The sequence below is a fragment of the Hemitrygon akajei genome, chromosome 10 (assembly GCF_048418815.1).
Source record: "Hemitrygon akajei chromosome 10, sHemAka1.3, whole genome shotgun sequence".
Taxonomy (NCBI): domain Eukaryota; kingdom Metazoa; phylum Chordata; class Chondrichthyes; order Myliobatiformes; family Dasyatidae; genus Hemitrygon; species Hemitrygon akajei.
In genome coordinates, this window is record NC_133133.1 from 17,590,928 (window position 1) to 17,611,388 (window position 20,461).

General features: G+C 42.1%; 1 protein-coding gene across 4 annotated transcripts in view; it reads left to right on the plus strand.

The window, feature by feature from the left end:
- The window catches only part of cd99l2 (CD99 molecule-like 2), a 227,591-nt gene that overhangs the window by 170,687 nt on the left and 36,443 nt on the right, over positions 1-20,461 (plus strand). For 2 of the 4 annotated variants that reach the window (XM_073057825.1, XM_073057823.1), the window contains exons 5-7: positions 8,567-8,668; positions 15,821-15,907; positions 16,483-16,521. In XM_073057825.1, coding sequence (XP_072913926.1) covers positions 8,567-8,668; positions 15,821-15,907; positions 16,483-16,521 — 228 coding nt within the window. The remainder of the gene's footprint in view (positions 1-8,566; positions 8,669-15,820; positions 15,908-16,482; positions 16,522-20,461) is intronic. The other 2 variants (XM_073057826.1, XM_073057824.1) reach the window with 2 other exon arrangements.

The window sequence follows — 20,461 nt, forward strand, 5'->3', positions numbered from 1 at the left end:
AAGGCCTCCCTGTTTGTCGGTTCACAGTTCAACTGCTGATTTATTTTTCCTCTGTTTTAAATACTTATTTATTTTATCTTTTTCTTTTCTTCACCCCCTTTTTTTTCCATTCTCTGAATGTTTTTTTCTCCCTTCTCGGTAAACAGTTGATAAATACTCGTCTTGAATTTATAATTTTCCCCTTCCTCTTTTTTTCTTTTTCCTTCTTACTTTTTTTTTCCCCCTTTCTCTTACTTTATCCTTCTATAATATTTCGCAGGTAGGTTAGTTTTGGTTTTCTTTCGATTTTCTCTGTATTAAGTTGTATATCTCGGCAGAAGGTGTTCTAATCTGTAGTTATGTTTTCTAGTGCATAAACTAGTTACTGTTTGTTATAGCATTTATACGGAACTGCTGTCAATGACACAGATCTGGAAGTTGTATTTGGGTTAATTTTTTTAGTAGAGCTAGCTACTTGTTTTGGTAGCCCTCTAGTTTTGGGTTGTGTGGGTGGGGTGGGTTTTCCAGTTCCAACATTTCTTTATTGTTTAGGACATGTTTATATTTTGACCTTACGAATCTATGTTTACATCTCTGCTCTTGTACCGCTTGATTTTTTATATGCCTGCTGCCTTTTATGCATTAGTAATTGATAATGGCTAGTGCACTTAAATTTGTGAGCTGGAATGTAAAGGGACTGAACCACCCTGTTAAAAGGAGGAAGGTATTCTCACATATTAAACAACTCAAAGCTGACATTGCTTTCCTCCAAGAAACTCATATTCGTTGTTTCGATAACTCCCGGCTTCTGTCCAAGTGGGCAGGTCAGCATTTTCATTCATCCTTTGCCGCAAAAGCCAGGGGAGTTTCCATTCTTATTAACTCAAATATTCCTTTTGAACTCCATAATAAAATATCTGATACAAATGGCCATTTTATTATTGTTTCTGGTAAACTATATAACACTAAAGTTGCACTAGCAAACCTGTATGCCCCCAACTTTGATGACGTTAACTTTTTTGAACGGTTTTTTTCCTCACTACCAGACTTAAACTCATACTCTCTTATATTGGGTGGTGACTTTAACTGTTGGTTGGATCCTAAACTGGACCGATCGTCCTCTGTTACCAGATCACCTACCAAATCTGCCTTAGCTATTCAGTCGTTTCTCTCTAATTTTGGTATCTCTGATATATGGCGTTTCCTCCATCCTACGGAGAGAGATTATTCCTTTTTCTCACATGTTCACCATACCTTCACTAGAATTGACTATTTCCTACTCGATAACCAACTTATCCCATTTGCCCACACTTGTGACTATCAGAGTATACTGATTTCTGACCATGCCCCAATTACCCTCTCTCTGAACTTTCCCGGTCTCCCTCAGAGGAACAAACACTGGCGGTTCGACTCAACTTTATTATCGGATGATGATTTCGTAAAATTTATTAAAGACCAGATAACCTTCTATTTTAACACTAATACATCACCTGAAGTGCCATCCCAGATTGTCTGGGATGCCATGAAAGCATATCTGAGGGGTCAAATAATCTCTTACACAGCAAATCTCAATAGAAGATCCCGTGCAGATCGAGCAGACCTCATTAACCAGATTAAAGATGTGGATCAATTATATGCCCAAACTAAGAACCCTGAATTATACAAGAAGCACGTTGAACTCCAAACTAAATTTAACCTTCTGTCCTCTCAACCTGTTGAACGCCAACTTCTCGAAAGCAAGAGCCGTTTTTACATTCATGGGGATAAGTCTGGTAAATTCCTAGCCAATCAGCTGAGGCGTTCTAAAGCCAAACAACATATTACAAAGATCCGGAAGGAGAACGGAGACTTTACATCGGATCATTTAGAAATTAATGACGCATTTAAAAATTTTTATTCTCGGCTTTATTCCTCTGAATCCCTGAATGACAATACCTCTGTGGATCAATTTTTACAGAATCTGAATATCCCCTCACTTTCATCTGATTTCAAAGCCAAACTTAATGCACCTATATCACTAGAAGAAATATCTTTTGCAATTTCTGCACTGTCCTCAGGGAAATCTCCTGGACCTGATGGGTTCCCTGTGGAATTTTATAAATCATTCTCCTCACTTCTTTCTCCTCAGTTACTTTCAGTATTATCTGACTCGTTTAACTACGGCAAATTGCCACCCTCTTTCAATGAGGCATCTATTATTCTTCTTTTAAAAAAGGGCAAAGACCCAACAGAGTGTTCCTCGTACAGGCCGATCTCTCTGCTCAATGTTGATGTAAAGATCTTAGCTAAAGTGTTGGCTCATAGATTAGAAACCGTTATTCCCTCCATTATCTCTGATGACCAAACAGGCTTTATTAAAAACCGTCTCCCTTTTTTTTAACATTCTGCGTCTATTTAATATTTTATACTCAGTTCCAACTGGGACTCCTGAATGTGTTATCTCCCTTGATGCGGAGAAAGCATTTGATCGTATAGAGTGGAACTACCTTTTTGCAGTCTTAGAAAAATTTGACCTCGGCCAAAGTTTCATCTCTTGGATCCAATTGCTGACCTGTGTCCTACTGCTTCTGTTCTAACTAACTTTCAGAAATCCCAAGTAATCAATCTCAACGTGGCACCCGTCAGAGATGCCCCTTAAGTCCCTTTCTCTTTGATTTTGGCTATAGAACCTCTGGCGATAGCATTTCGAAAATGTCCTGAACTGACCCGGGATTTGGAGAGGGGGTGTTGAGCATAAAGTCTCTCTCTATGCTGATGACCTACTACTCTTTCTCTCATATCCGTCTACATCCTTACCTCTGATGTTTTCACTTCTTGACCAGTTTAGCCAGATCTCTGGCTATAAACTCAACTTACATAAGAGTGAACTTTTCCCAATTAATAAAGAAGCACAAGAACTAATATTTTGTGATCTCCCTTTTAAAGTAGTCCATAATCAATTTACTTATCTTGGAATTACAGTCACAAGGAAGTTTAAAGATCTCTTTCGTGAAAACTTTGTCAATCTTTCATATGCCACAAAACAGAGTCTGGTACAATGGTCACCTCTATCTATGTCCTTGGTAGGTCGTATCAATGTTGTCAAATAGCTTACCAGCTTAATAAGCTGGTAAGGAAGGCGGGCTCTGTCGTGGGCAAAGTACTGGAGAGTTTAACATCGGTAGCTGAGCGAAAGGGCGCTGAGTAGGCTACGGTCAATTATGGAAAACTCTGAACATCCTCTACATAGCACCATCCAGAGACAGAGAAGCAGTTTCAGCGACAGGTTACTATCGATGCAATGCTCCTCAGACAGGATGAAGAGGTCAATACTCCCCAATGCCATTAGGCTGTACAATTCAACCGCCAGGACTTAAGAACTTTTTAAAAGCTATTATTAATGCTTTTTGAGATAGTGATATAGATGCATATCATATTTTTTACTGAGTTAAGTATTGTATGTAATTAGTTTTGCTACAACAAGTGTATGGGACATTGGAAAAAAAAGTTGAATTTCCCCATGGGGATGAATAAAGTATCTATCTATCTATCTATCTATCTAAAATGTATGTTCTCCCCAAGTTCTTATACTTATTTCAATCTATCCCAATTTTTATTCCTAAATCTTTTTTTGATTCCTTAGACTCTATTATTTTGTCATATCTGTGGCAGAATAAGCGCTCTAGAATTAATAAAATCCACCTCCAAAAAGCTAAAAAAGAGGGTGGCATGGCTTTACCTAACTTTCGTTTATATTACTGGGCAGCTAATATACGTTGTGCTGCCTTCTGGTCTTTCTTCCACGGTCAACCCGAGTGCCCTAACTGGGTGGCAATGGAGTTGAGCTCCACTAAAGAATTATCTATATCTGCACTTCTTGGCTCTGCACTCCCTAGCAGTCTGCCCAGATCAATAGCTAATCCTCTGGTTAGACACACTTTGCGTATATGGGCTCAGTTCAGGAAATGCTATGGTTTCCAGGGGTTTTCCATTTCTAGCCCTGTCGCACATAATCACCTTTTTTTACCTACCACGTTCGATTCAGCATTCCATGTTTGGTACAGGAAGGGCATTAGACATTTTGAAGATCTCTTCATTGATAACCGCTTCGCTTCTTTTCAACAGCTCTCTGTTAAGTTCAACCTGCCTAACGCTCACTTTTTCAGATATCTCCAAATCCGACACTTTACTGCTCCTTTAATTCCTAACTTTCCTGAAATGCCTGCGAAAAATACTATGGACCTATTTCTCTCCATTAATCCACTAGGTAAAGGTTTAATTTCAATTATCCAAGATAAACTAGCAGCCTTACGACGGGCCCCTGTGGATAAAATTAAAATGGCCTGGGAGCAGGATTTAAATATCTCCTTATCCGAGGAGAGCTGGGACTCAGTTCTCAAATCGGTTAACTCAACCTCTCTTTGTGCTCGCCATTGTCTCTTACAGTTTAAGATTGTTCATAGAGCCCCCATGTCTAAATCTAAACTATCTCGATTCTTCCCTGGCATTAGTCCGCTCTGTGATAAATGCAAGAGGGGCGTGGCCTCTCTCATCCATATGTACTGGCTCTGTCCTAGCTTGGAGAAATTCTGGAAAGATGTCTTCGCTACACTATCGTATATTCTGAATCAGCACCTAGAACCTAACCCCTTAATTGCTCTGTTCGGTTTTTGGGGCGAGACAGATTTATGTCTGGGTCCAACCAAATGCCGAATACTATCCTTTGCCTCTCTCCTGGCGAGACGCTTGATCCTCCTTAGATGGAGAGATGTTGCCCCGCCCACTCATGCGCAATGGCTTTACGACATTATGGCCTGCTTGGACCTCGAAAAAATTCATTATTCAGTTCTCAATTCGGATTTAAAGTTCCATAAGATCTGGGGGCCTTTTATCGAGTACTTTCATAACCTTCCTCTTGACTAGGGTTTTTTTTTCTTTTCGGTCCCTTGCTTTCAGCTCCCTTTTTTTTTCTGGTAGTAGGCATTATTATCCTCTGTTGCTAAGTGTATTCACAGTCTGGGAGTTTGACTGTCCGGACTTATACTCTCTATATTGTGTGGTGGTTGGTCTGGAATTGTTTTTTTTTCTTGTGTTGTGGGGTTTGGGGAGGACACTAAGCTCACTTGTCTTTAATTTTGGGGCTTTTTTGTTAAATTCTCTTCCTCTGTAGCATATTGTTATTGTATGCTTAACCTTGCTCTGTATTAATGCTCCTCATTGGGATTTGGGGTTTTTAATTTTGTAAAATGTTTTGAAAAACTAATTAAAAAATTATATTAAAAAAAACACAATACAGCTTGTCTTCTGCTGAGCGAACACCGGGGGGCAGCATCGACTCCAGCTTGGATGCCACGCCACACCGCCTTCAGTGGAGCGCACCGACTCCCACGCCCACCTGGCTGCACTCCTTCCCTCCCCCTCCCCACGCCTTCTTATTCTGGCTTCTTCACCCTTCCTTTCCAGTCCTCTCACAAGGATTTCAGCCCGAAACATCGACTGTTTATTCCTGTCCACAGATGCTGCCTGATCTGCTGAGCTCCTCCAGCATTTCGCATGTGCCGCTCTGGATTCCCAGCATCCTCGTTGGGCAAAACAGGATAGATGTTCGCTTAGAAGTCTCAAATGTGTAGACATAATTACAGGATAAGGGAGCAGTCATTTAAAACAAAAGATGAGCTTTGGAATTTCTTCTCACAAACAGTGGTGAATATCTGGACTTCCCTACCCCTGAGCATTCAGCAGACCAGATCAGGTATTTAAAGAGGACATTTGTAATATTCTTCAAAAAATTGGGGAATTGAAATCTGCTCTCAGTGACCACTTCATAAGGAACACCTGCTCATTAATGCAATTATCTAGTCAGTCAATCATGTGGCAGCAACACAATGCATAAAAGCATGCAGACATGGCCAAGAGGTTCATCGTTCTTCGGACTAAACATCAGAATGGGGAGCAAATGTGATCTAAGTAACTTTGACCATAGAATCACAAACAAGAGAAAATCTGCAGATGCAACACACACAAAATGTTGGAGGAACTCAGCATCTATGGAAAAGAGTACACTTAATGTTTCGATCCAAGACCCTTTATCAGGACTATGGAATGATAGTTGGTGCCATGTGGGGTGGTTTGAGTATCTCAGGAACTGCTGATCTTCTGAGATTTGCATGCACAATGGTCTCTAGAGTTTACAGAGAATGGTGTGAAAATTTTTTTAAAAGCATCCAGTGAGTGGCAGTTCTGTGGGCAGAAACACTTTGTTAATGAGAGAGGTCAGAGGAGAATGGCCAGAATGGTTCAAGCTGACAGGAAGGTGACAGGAACTCAAATATCCACGTGTTACCACAGTGATGTGCAGTTGAGCATCTCTGAACGTACAACACGTCCAACCTTGAATTGGATACAGCAGCAGAAGACCACGAACATGCACAGTGGCCACTTTATTAGCTACTGAGGGCCAGATAATTTATCCTTTTCCCATTGCCTCCTGTATAGACAATCAGAAGCTTTTTGGGTACAGTCAGTATTATAAGACAGGGAAACCAAGTAGCCATTCAGATACAGCAAGACCCAGAAGGACAGTATGATAATTAACCAGTTCATTTGTCTTAATGATGCTAATTGAGAGACTCTCCTGTGTCTCTTTGTATATTGCCATTAAATATTCACTTGAGATGGTAGCGTGGCAAAGTTTAACATTTTGCCTGAAAGGCTGCTCTGTTTTGTCTTCCCTTCCATTAATTCCAGCCAAATACTGTGTCATACATTTGGGTTTAAACCCATGACCAAGCCTGAAACATTTTGTTTGAATCAGAATCAGGTTTCATATCATTGACATGTGTCATGAAATTTGTTATTTTACGGCATCAGTATAATGTAATACATTAAAGAATTATAAATTATGGTAAGAAATATACTTTAAAAATCAATTAATTAAGTGGTGCAAAAAGAGAGCAAAAATAGTGAGGTTGGTTCATTGTCCATTCAGAAATCTGATGGCAGAGGGGAAGAAGCTGTTTCTAAAACATTGAGACTTGTCAAAGCTTTGAGGTTTTCGAAGTCTTGTGGGGATAGCCAGTACAACAGACAGTTAAAATATGTAAGCAACTTCCATCTAATCAGATTAGCAAGTCAATACCGAAGTCAAGTTTGAGTCATGGAAGTTAGTGATATGATGGAAATGAAGCTCTTAACTTCTCTTCTTTCTTTCCAATTCTGATGAAGGGTCTCAGTCCAAAACATCAACTGTTCATTCACTTCCATTGATGCTGCCTGACCTGCTGAGTTCCTCCTGCATTTTGTGTGTGTTTCCCTTGGATTTTTCCAGTATCTGCAGATTTTCTCCTGTTTGTGTGTGTTTGCCTCTTATCTTGAACAAGCTTCAGCAGTTTTGAATCAAGTTCATCTCTAAGGAACTAAAGCACCTACCCCATTCACTTTGCTCATGGACTGTTTGTCCCACTCCCATCAGGGAAGAGGCTACAGAACATCCACACCAGGACCACCAAGTCAGAAACATTCTTCCCCCAAGCCATCAGACTGAACAACACCTCCACCCATTAACCCATCCCACCGCCACCACGTTCACATCAGCCACAGCTCCTCAGCACCCTTCACTCAGCACTGTCACTTTACACTTACACTCCATACCTCATACCTACACTGACACAGCCACATGCATTACATTGTGCTTATAAATCCTTTTATATTTATTGTGTTCTGTATGCTTATATTGTTTTTTTGTGCTGAATCGGAAGTGGAGTAACAATCATTTTGTTCTCCTTTACACTTGTGTACTGAAGAATGACAATAAGAAAGTCTTAAATCTTGGTGTTCTCAGAGGTATTAATTCTGTTGGCTATGAAATTAAAGGAGATACCCTTCTGTATAGTGCAATCCCACAGCTGGAGTTTGCTGCTCTCGTAAGAGGTTGGGTATTGGTGGGTCCTCAGGTGCCTGTAGAGGCTGATCAGGGATCCATATATTCTGGTGCAGTGTGGGCAGGAGTAAGTGGTGGCCATGTCTGGGTCTTTTGCTTGTTCAGTCTCTCCTTTCACAGCTGCCACTTCTCTGTGCAGCACAGTAGAAGTCACTCTTGTGTAGCACAGCTCCCTCTTGAACAGATTTCCACCAGGTGTATCTACTGAGTGCGGTGTCTTCCCAGTTTTCAGATGTAATGTTGGATTTCCTCAGGCTGATTTTGATGTTATCTCTGAAGTGTTTCCTTTGCCCACCAGATGCTCCCGGACCTGCCTTCAACTGGGAGTAAAGGATCAGTTTGAGGAGATGTGAGCTGGGCCTGATCTGTCCATTGGAGCTGGTGCTGTTTTATCGTGATGGAGATGCTGTTCATGTTGGCCTCCTCCAGTACACTAGTATCACTATGTCAGTCCTTCCAGCTGATCCTCAAAATCCATAAGAGACAGAAAGTGAACAGACTAACCTGATTCACTGCCTCTGCTGGGTTCAAATCCCCTTTTCCTAGCATTCTCACATCACTGTTTCTTTATCTTGAAAATGTCTCCATGAACCTTTAATGCCATAGCTTTTAATTTTGTGTGATCTCAATAACTGTTGTAGTTATCCTGCACAAATCTCTTTCCCTTAGTTTCTGTAGGAGATATTGGCCGGTCAGATTTCCTTCAAACTACCAAATCACCTCATAAAACCACCAAGGCACCCAAGACCACCAAAAAAACACCAAAGAAGGGTAAGTCACTTTCCTCAATGCCTTGTCTTTAGATGGTGAAGCAGCGAAAAAGAGACTGGTGCAACGTGGTTCCTCATCTCAAAGGACTGCAAGGTGAACTTTGGCTGTAAACTTCCAGCCCACGATGTTGTGCCGACCTTTTAGCCTACTCGAAGAACAATCTGACCTGTCCCTCCTACATAGCCCTCCATCATCCATATGCCTAAGAATTTCTTAGCTGTCCCAAATGTATTTGCCTCTCCCACCACCCCTGGCAGTGCATTCCACACACCCACCACTCTGTGTAAAAAAAAACTTACTTCTGACATCCCTTTTGTGCTTTCCTTCAATCATCTTCAAATGAAGCCCCTCATAATAGCAACTGATGCTGTTAGCTATGTATAGCCATTAGTATGACCCGCACCATCTTGTACAACCACACAGACGCTCTGAGATATCTGTGCTTCTCCTAGCTCCTTCATTGCCATTTGGCAGCTCTGCTAAAGCTAGGAAGTTCTTAAAACTTAACAAACCACCCCATATATTCTGAAATAGTTAAAAAAAAAACAATGTGATAATCCCTAAAATTTAATCCTGGGAGTCCATCTATCATGTAATGGTAGTCCTCAGGATTGAATTAAGTCTTCTAGATGGACCTTATATGAGATCCATCGAGAAGAGCAGAGGGCTTATATGACTGCATGTAAGTTCTTTCCCTTTGTACTTAAACCTCTAGATAAGGAGTTCCCAATCTTTTTTTATGCCATGGACCCCTACCATTAATTGAGGGGTCCATGGATCCCACTGTGGGAACCCTTGTTCTAGATCCAAGTCCCATTTTCCTTTTAACTTTTATGATTGCTTTCTGTGCCTACAACATGCTAAGCTTTTCCGAATCTTCACTTTTTCCTACCTTTCCATAATCCGGAAAGTACTTGGATCTATCCTTTATAAATCTAAGTATCTTACATTTGCCTCACTGAAATCAGTTTGCTGTAGCCTTGCTCATTTATGTAATCCAGCAACATCATAGAGTCACAGAGCACTATAGCACAGAAACAGGCCTTTTGGCCCATCTAGTACGTGCCAGACTATTATCCTGCTGAGTCCCAACCTTGTAACCTATTCCATAATCAATCTAGCCCTTCCCTCCTACTTAGCCCATAATCCTCCATTTTTCTTTCAACCCATGTGCCTATCTAAGAGTATTTTAAACATCCCCAATGTATCTGCCTCTACCACCACACCTGCCAGTGTACTCCACAAACCCATCACTCTCTGTGTAAATTACTACCTCTGGCATCTCCCTCAGACCTTCCTCTACTCACCTTAAAAGTATGTGCTCTGGTGTTATCCATCAGCACCCTGGGAAAAAGGAACTGACTCTCCGCTCCACATACGCCTCTAAGAGACAAAGAGTACTGCATGCCGAACTATTATTCCCATTGACCTGCACCGGGACTATTGCCCTCCATGTACATCCCATCCACACACTTATCCAAACTTCTCTTAAATGTTGAAATCAACCCTGCATCCAGCACTTCCACTGTCAGCTCATACCGCTCTCTCACCACCCCAAAGGTCCCCCTCAGGATTCCAACAGACATTTCACCTTTCACCCTTAACCCATGACCTCAAGTTCCAGTCTCATCCATTCTCAGTGGAAAAAAACCTGCTGGCATTTACCCCATCTCTACATATTATTTTAATCAATTATAACTTTTTGCTTGCCTCTAGGGACATCACATTTTTCTGCTTAAAATGCATTATTGCCATCTTCACCCAATTTCCTGCCCAGGTATCTTATTTCCTTCCTTTATCTTAACAGTCTCAAATGGGGCACTTTCTGACATGCTTCCTAGAAATTCACAAGATAATTGTAGTAACACGCACAAATAACTGGTTCTCCATACAAGCCACATCCTTAAACCTTTCTCTGTCCACTAGTTCAGTCAGCTCCTCAAAAAATTTAAATAGGTTTGTCCGGTAATCCAGGACCATCTTCTCTGATCAGCTGAAAGTTTTCAAGAAGTTTAGTGTCTCTAGTCTTAATTATAAACTCAACTAATATCATGACAGCAGGTGCTGGACTAATTGTGTTAATAACTTCCTAGCACCATCCCATACCTATCTTTAAGAAATGGCAGAGTGAAATGTGATTCACATTCAGATTTAAATTTATTTATCACATGTGTATCGGAGCATACAGTGAAATCTGTCACTTGTGTAAATAACCAGCACACCCTAAGAAGGTGCTGGGGGCAGCCCTCAAATGTCACCAACATTCTGCCGCCAACATAACAATGTTAGATAGCACAACACAGAACGTAACAAAACATAACACTCCGAGCAATAAAGCAAGAGCAGCAAAACTGCCATGTGTCCCTCCTCTCCCAACACCCCCCACACACACTGTCCTCTAACCCCAGGACAGACTGTCTTCAGCCTCCAGCCGACTCCTGGATTCAGAGGCATTGGTCAACTTTTGGTAATGTTGCCGATTTGCTCCTCTGTTGAGAGAACGTACAAGGTTATAACTTGAGCAATCCGCAGTGTTCTCACCTGCTTCCTTCAAAATCCCAGCATAGGGACACTCTGCTGCTGCTGGACTTTTGCTGCCATTGTTTTCTGAATTGCCTTCATTTTGCTGGTGTTAAATTTGATGAGCCCCTGCGATCTGAAATGCCCAGCATGCTGCTCTCATTCTTTAAGTTGCCAACCACGTTGTACTTTTAGTTGAATTGTCGTCTGCATTTATTTCCCCTTATACTTTGTGCATTTGTATAAAAGAATTTTTATTTGGGAACACACACCATATTCTAATCTTATTCTTACATTTCTGGTTTCTCTCTACTGGTTTAATTATATTTGGTCACCCACGAACAGTTCTCACTTTTGGTCAACACAGTGGCTTAGCAGTAAGCGTGGCATGGTTACAGCTCGGGGCGTCAGAGTTCAGAGTTCAATTCCAGTGCTGTCTGTAAGTAGTCTGTACATTCTTCCCGTGCATGTGTGGGTTTCCTCCGGGTGCTCTGGTTTCCTCCCACATTCCAAAGACGTACTGCTTAGTAGACTAATTTGTCATTGCAAATCGTCCTGTGATTGGGTTAGGCTTAAATAGCTGGGTTCCTGGTGGTGCAGCTCGTTGGGCTGGAAGGGCCTATTCAGCGATGTGTCTCTAAATAAAATAAATAAAGAAAGCACAATTACCTTCGTTTCACCTTCATCTCTTAAGTTTCTCACGGATTGTTGAAGGCTATGGAATAGGAAAATCTGGGTACAGAGGGATAAAACATTGGGTAAGTGACACTTAACGGAGTGAAGAGTTATTTGAGCTGGAGGGAAGTATACAGTGGAGATCCTCTGCACTATTTTTGATATATATTACTGATTTAGAGTACTGTGTACAGATGACTCAAAACTTGGAACAGTGAAAAGAAATTGGCAGTCCTGTAGAATAGGCAAGTAGATGAAAGGAATGCTGAGAAATATTTATTTACAATCCCTATAAAATGTATTCCCCCCCCCCCCCCGGAAGTTTTCACGTTTTATTGTTTTACAACACAGTGGATTTAATTTGGCTTTTTTGACAGAAATCAAAAGAAAAGAATCTTTCATATCAAAGTGAAAACAAACTTCTATAAATTGGTCTAAATTTATTACAATTATTAAACACAAAATAATTTATCCATAATTACTCACCCCCTTCAAATCAGTATTTAGTAGATGCACCTTTGGCAGCAATTACAGCCTTGAGTCTGTGTGGAAAGGTCTCTATCAGCTTTGCACATCTGGACACTGCCATCTTTCCCCATTCTTCTTTACAAAATTGCTCAAGTTCTATCAGATTGCATGGGGTTTGTGAGTGAACAGCCCTCTTCAAGTCCAGCCACGAATTCTCAATTGGAATAAGGTCTGGACTCTGACTTGGCCACTCCAGGACATTAACTTTGTCGATTTTAAGCCATTCCAGTGTAGCTTTGGCTTTATGCTTGGGGTCATTGTCTGGCTGGAAAACAAATTTTCTCCCAAATTGCCGTTCTCTTGCAGACTGCATCAGGTTTTCCTCCAGGATTTATTTTCCTGTATTTTGCTGTATTCATTTTACCCCCTACCTCCACAAGTCTTCCAGGGCCTGCTGCAGGGAAACATCCCCACAGCATGATGCAGCCATTACCATGATTCACGGTAGGGATGGTGTGTGTTTGTTGATGTGCAGTGTTTGGCTTATGCCAAACATAGCATTTAGTCTCTGATAGCCAAAAAGTTCAATTTTGGTTTCATCAGACCAGCGACCTTCTTCCAGCTGACTTCAGAGTCTCCCACCTGCCTTCTGGCAAACTCTAGCCGAGATGTTGTGAGTTTTTTCAACAGTGGCTTTCTCTTTGTCCTCTCCTATAAAGGTGAAGCATCCAGGCAACAGTCATTGTATGTGCAGTCTCTCCCATCTCAGCCACTGAAGCCTGTAACTCCTCCAGAGTTGACATAGGTCTCCAGGTGGCCTCCCTCACTAGTCCTCTTCTTGTACAGTCACTCAGTTTTTGAGGATGGCCAGCTCTAGGCAGATTTACAGCTGTGCCATATTCTTTCCATTGCTTGATGATTGACTTAACTGTACTCCAAGGGATATTCAGTGACTTAGAAATTTTCTTGTATCCTTCTTGTGCTTTTCAATAGCCTTTTCGCAGAGTTGTTTGGAGTGTTCTTTTGTCTCCATGGTGTAGTTTTTGCCAGAATACTGACTCGCCAGCAGTTTAGACCTTACAGATACAGGTGTATTTTTACTACAATTAATTGAAACACCTTGACTGCACACAGGTCTCCAGAAACAGATCTCCATTTAACTAATTTTGTGACTTCTATGAACAGTAGGCTGTACCAGTGATGATTTGGTGTGTCATATTAAGGGGGGTGGTAGGATGGTTACTTATGCAATCAATTATTTTGTAATTAATTTAGATCACTTTGTAATGATGACAGGAAAGAGTCATTTTCTGTTGACCAGTGTCAAATTACAAATTAATCCACTGTGATTCAATGTTGTAAACTTCCAAGGGCGGTGAATATTTTTATAGGTAATGTATTTAGAGATACAGAATTGTAACAAGCCCTTCCTGCCCATCTACACCCATGTGACCAATTAACCTATTAACCCATATGTCTTTGAAATATGGGAGAAAACTAGAGCACCCAGAGGAAACTCAGGTGGTCCATAAGGCCATAAGACATGGGTACAGAATTAGGCCATTCGGCCCATTGAGTCTGCTCCACCATTTGATCCCTTTCAATCCAGACTTTGGATTGAAAGACTTTGTTGGAATTAGGAGGACAGGTTGAGAAAATGTTTAAAAAGCCAAAGTCATACTGGGTTTTATAAATAGAAGTACAAGAATGAAGAACTCGTGGAGAACTTTTGTAAAACACTGATTGGATCACAGGTGGAGTACTGTGTACAGTGGGAATGTGGAGAAAATAGAACTGGCCAGTCATGGTCAGGGTAAATGAGTGTCCGATTGGTGACACGGACGTTGTGGCTAAAAGTCCTGTTTCTTTTCTCTATGACATTAATAGGAGACAATATGTTTACAGAATGAAAGTTGGAATGCACTGTGCAGGATAGCTAGAGGATAGATTCAACTCCAGTGTTCAGGAGGGAACTTGAAAGGTATCTTTAAGAAGAGATTTTATAGGGTTCTGGAGTGAGAGCAGGGGAATGGGTCTAGGTGTACTTCTCCTACATTCACTGGGTTGAGTAGTGGTGTAGTTCTTCACAAATGGCTCAGATTTTGTTGGTAAATGCTAATATGGGACTTCCAGCCTTCCTTCCTCATACGTCTGTCTGCTATCACTCCATCCCATCGTTGATCTTATATGTAGAACATAGAACATTACTGCACAGTGCAGATCTTCTCGCACATGATGTTGTGCCAATCCCTTAATCTATTCCATCCCATCATTGATCTTCCCTTTCACTCCGATAACGCTACATATTCAGACATAGAACAGAGAACAGTACAACGCAGTACTGGCCCCTTGCCGCATGATGTTATGTCAACCTTTTAACAGTCTAACCCTGCCTTCACATATAGCCCTCCATTTTCCTTTCATTCATGTGCCTGTCTAACAGCTTCTTAAATGTCCCCAATGTATCTGCCTCCACCACCAGCCCTGGCAGGGCATTCCAATGACCTACCACCACTCTCTGTGTCAAAAACTACCTCTGACATCACCCTATACTTTCCCCAATCACCTTAAAATTATGTCCCTTCTATTATCCATTTCCACCCTGGGGGAAAGGTCTCTGGCTGGCCACTCAATCTAGGCCTCTTGTGCTGTACCATCTTTTGTACTTGGGAGAACAGACAGTTTGTTCATTTAACGTGTCAAGCGGAAGGTGGTGCTGTTGTCTCCCAGTAACTTGCACTTACAGCATTCCACCTCAGAGGCTGCTAGGGTAGGCTATCAACTATAACACAGATGGTTAGGTAGTTAGGGCAAATGGGTGTCTTCAAAATCAAATTAGAAGAGAGAAAAGGGGATAGAAATGATGGAAAGTGGGGATGAGGCAGCTGGAACAGGAGGAAACTGTGGAATACCTGGCAAGTGGCTTCATTGCCCTCTCATTTCCTCACTGGGAAAATATCTCTGCCTATCCATTCTATCAATGCCTCTTTTCATCTTGTATACCTCTATCAAGTTGCCTCTCAATGTCCTTTGCTCCAAAAGGAAAAGCCCTAGCTCACTCAAACTTTTCTCGTAAGACGTGCTCTCTCATCCAGGTTGCATCCTAGTAAATCTCCTCTGGACCCTCCCTAAAAGTTCCACATCCTTCCTATAATAAGGTGACCAGAACCAAAAACATTTTCCGTGTTCTCTTCTAGTTTTCTTGACCATGCCCATAGCAAACCATAGTGCACGCACGCTCTCTCTATATACCTATGTATATCTATACATCTAATACTTCTTTCACCATTCCCCTCATGTAGAAGTTCTTCACTTTACCTTTACCATGTCAAACATCATCAGAGCATTCTTATCCCTAAGATATTAGCTCTGCTTCTGTTTTCTCTTTGTCTTTGGAACTCTTAAACTTATTCTCTTACTCTACAAATTCACTTATTTCTCCCCTTTTTGTTTGAATTGTGCTTGAATGGATTTCCTTTGCAACCTTAGACACAAGCGACCCTGGCCTTGATTTTGACCTGGCCGATGCCCTTGATGACAGCAATGACCATGGCAAAAGAGGTAAAGGTAACTCAGGTAAGGACAAAAGCTAGAAAGGATTTACAAGTTTCTGAGATCAAAGACAATATGGGAGCAAGTACCTGGTTGAAAGTCAACTGGGATATTTTTAGGTTTAAAACAAAGGTTGGAAAGACACATAAAATTAAACTTATTGCATCAAATCTCTGTTTATAATGTAACCACCCTCTATATTTTCCATACAAGTTCACTGTTGGCTTTTCACTATTTTTATAATAATTATCATACAGTATGACAAACAATTTAATTTGATTCTAATGAAATCGTTATTGAAAATCTAATTGAAAGGAGTGTTCCGGCTTTATAAAAACAACAATATTATAGTCTGTCCAATATCCTATTGGTCACTTAATTAAGATGTCTGAAGCTAGAAGATGTCTTGCTTCAAACAAAACCATACACTCACTACTAAACAGTGGGAATATGTGAACTTCCAAATGAGGAACAGGTGGTGTTTACTGAGATAAAGACGGTAAGATTTGCAGGCGGACCTGTTGATGACGGAGTTATCGGAGAGCCCGAAGAGGTTGGAGAGCTCATTTTCAGCTAAAAGGTTTTTATCTGTCCAACAGATCACCCTCGTCATCCAGGCCCTAAAGGAAACAAACCAGGTAAAATGAGTCTGTTGAAGTGGCTGTCGGGAGCTGGGCAATCAGGTGTATTCAAATCATGCTTATCACAGAGCAAAGGTCTCTGATATGCCAACCTGAATCAGAGTTTTGACATCAGCAGTACAGCTTTTTCTCAGGCTAAGGTATCTCCCTGCCAGCAGTGGAACCAGACAAGGCCACAGAGACTGAAGTTATTGCTTGGATACTTATATCAGGGAGTGCACATGCCTGTCTGGCGTCAATCATCCTGTGCTTTCGGGATTTGGCCCCATTTATCTGAATAGAGATGCAAGAGATTCTGCAGATGCTGGAAATGCAGAGTGAGACACACACACACACACACACACACACACACACACACACACACACACACACACCACACACACACACACACACACACACACAGACACACACACACACACACACACCACACACACACACACACACACACACCACACACACACACACACAGACACACACACACACCACACACACACACACACACACACACACACACACACACACACACACACACACACACACACACACACACACACCACACACACACACACACACACACACCACACACACACACATAGACACACACACACAGACACACACACACACACACCACACACACACACACACACACACACACACACACACACACACACCACACACACACACACAGACAGACACACACACACACCACACACACACACCACACACACACACACACACACACACCACACACACACACACACATAGACACACACACACACACATAGACACACACACACAGACACACACACACACACACCACACACACACACACACACACACACACACACACACACACACACACAGACAGACACACACACACACCACACACACCACACACACAGACACACACACACCACACACACACACACACACACACACATAGACACACACACACACACCACACACACACACACACATAGACACACACACACACACATAGACACACACACACACAGACACCACACACACACACACACCACACACACACACACATAGACACACACACACACACACACACACACACACCACACACACACACACCACACACACACACACACACACACACACACACACACACACACACACACACACACACACACACACACACACACACACACACACACACACCTGGAGGAACTTAGCAGGTCAGGCAGCATCTATGGAGAGGAATAAAGAGTCAATGCTTCGGCCCGAGACCCTTCATCAAACGTGGAAGAGAAAGGAAGAAGCCAGAATAAGAAGGGTGGAGGGAAGGAGTGCAAGCTGGAAAATGAAAGATGAAGCAAGGGGGAGGGGGGGGTGAAGTGAGAAGCTGGGAGGTGATAGATGGCAAAGGTGAAGAGTGGACCATGGAGAAAAGGAAGAGGGAGCAGCACTACAGGGTAGGGTTGAAAAAGATGATGAGAAATAACCTGATGGAGGTGTACAAGACAATACGAGCATAGATTGAGTGGATAGCCAGAGACTATTCCCCAGGGTGAAAATGGCTGATAACAGGGGGCACAATTTTAAGCTGACTGCAGGAAATTATAGGCTGGGTGTCAGAGCCAAGTCCTCTACAGAGAGATTGGTAAGTGCATGGGCACACTGCCAAAGTTGGTGGTAAAATCAGATACATGCAGGGCATTTAAGAAACTCTTGGTTAGGCAAATCAATGAAAGAGGGCTACATAGGAGGGAAGGGTTAGATTGACCTCAGAGGAGTTTAAAAGGCTGGCACATCATTATGGACCAAAGGGCCTATACTCTTTTGTAGTTCTCTGTGTCATATATATTCAACATGCTCACCAATTAGACCAAGGGTCCCCAGCCTGGGGTCCAAGGACCACTCGGTTAATGGCAGGGGTTCGTGGCATAAAAAAAGTTTGGGACTCCTCACCTAGACGGATAGTAGCTACTCCAAATCAATCAATCCACATTCAGTCTAGAAAGTAGTGGTCCAATTAACGTACAGCATCAGGTATTTGTGGTCAGTGAGGCTTGAGGCTTATGTTTCATTGATAGTAACATGCATTCAGGTAATTCTGATGTGTTTAAATTCATTTATTTTTGAAAATTCTATGTGAAGTTTTTAATTCAGGGCGTACCCTCTAGGACACTCCAAAATACAAGTTCGATAAATGATGCAAACTAATAGCTATAGAGTGCTTAACAAATATTATTATCCCAACACATCTAGATGTGCGCTCTATAACAAATTGCTGGAGGAACTCGGGTCAAGCACCTTCTGTGGAGTAGGGAGACGAGAAGTCGGTGTTTTGGTTGAAACCTTGCATCAAGGCTGAGACTAATCTGAGATGTTGGATTCAGATCTTTTGTGACATCTACATTGAAACTTACAAATCCAGGACCATCTACTCTGATTGACTGAAAGTTTGGACCCCTGTCCTTAATTATAAACTCTGCTGGTATCATGACAGTAGGTGCAGGGACTGGATTAATTGGGCTATTAACTCCCTAGCACCATCCCTCCTCTTGCCACCACTCCACGCCTACCTTTATGAAACAGAGTGAAATGTGCTTCAGATTCAGATTCGGATTTATTTTCGCCGAAACGTACAGGAATTTTTCATTCACATTGACAACCATCCCCCCTAAGGATGTGCCACCACACGTTCCGGTGCCAATGTAGCATGCCCACAAGGTTCAGCAGAACACTAGAAGCAGCAAAAAAAAAACACAACAGCAGGACGAAACTAGACAACAACTGCCAAACAAGCCCCTTTCCCCCCCCCCCCCTCCCATCCACAGTGTATGTACACTGACAGGACTCCACCCCCAGGGCAGTCTGACTCCAGGCCTCCAGCCCTCGGCCCCGGACTCTCAGACTCATAGACATTGGGCCTCCAAATTCCAGTCCCTGGTCTGGACTCACAGACTCGACCTTCAGGACAACATCTCAACAATTTGTCTTCCCAACACCCCGCCTCCACGTAGGCTGCTTAACCTGCTGAGTTCCTCCAGCATCTGCAGTGTCTCGTGCTCCCAGCTGTGTGCCTGGCCTAGTTCTGATTCAGGTTTATTCAGTCTCCTGATTTTGGCCCAAGTCCGTGTTCTCGGGATTCCCTGGATTGACCCAATTTTCCTGACAGCCAGCCACAGTCTCCTTTGCATTCTGACTTTGCAACGGTCTCCACAGCCCTGCTTTAACCTCCTCAGCCAGCCTGTGACTATTAAAAAGCATTCTTCTTTCTTCTTCTACAATTACTCTGTTTCTTCCTGCAGCATTTACAAAAAAAATGTATTTAAAAGCATGACAATGCAGTTCTTTCAGGATCTGCCTTCAGCAGTTTTCCCTTATGTGGATGAATTTTGTAAAGATAATGGAGTCTGGTGCATGGCTACTGTATTCTTTCTCACAGTAATAATTATCCCTTTCCTAGCTCCAGTACACTTCTGCAGATGTTCATTATATGATGTTTCTCCTTTTTACATTGTTTGCACGATCTTCAATGTTTAACAATTGTGAAAAGCTATGAAGTATTTAACCATTTTTTTAAATTCTCAAAGAATGAAGCAATGAAAGGTTTGTGAGTTGATATTTTTTACCGCTTCATTAAAAAAGACTTTCCTCTGAAACAATCGTTGTTCACAAATATCACTCCACACTTAAACTCAGTGACCACGTTATTACATCCTCCTGTACCTAATGAAGATGCCACTGAGTGTATGACTGTGGACTTCAGCTGCCGTATCCCATCCATTTCAAGGTTCGGTGTGTTGTGCTTTCAGAGGTGCTCCTCTGCCACCACTGTCGTAACTCATGGATATTTGAGCTACTGTCATCCTCCTGGCAGCTTGAACCAGTCGGCTATCCTCTTCTGACCTTTTGCCCACAGAACTGCCACCCACTGAACGTTTTTTTTGTTTTTCACTGT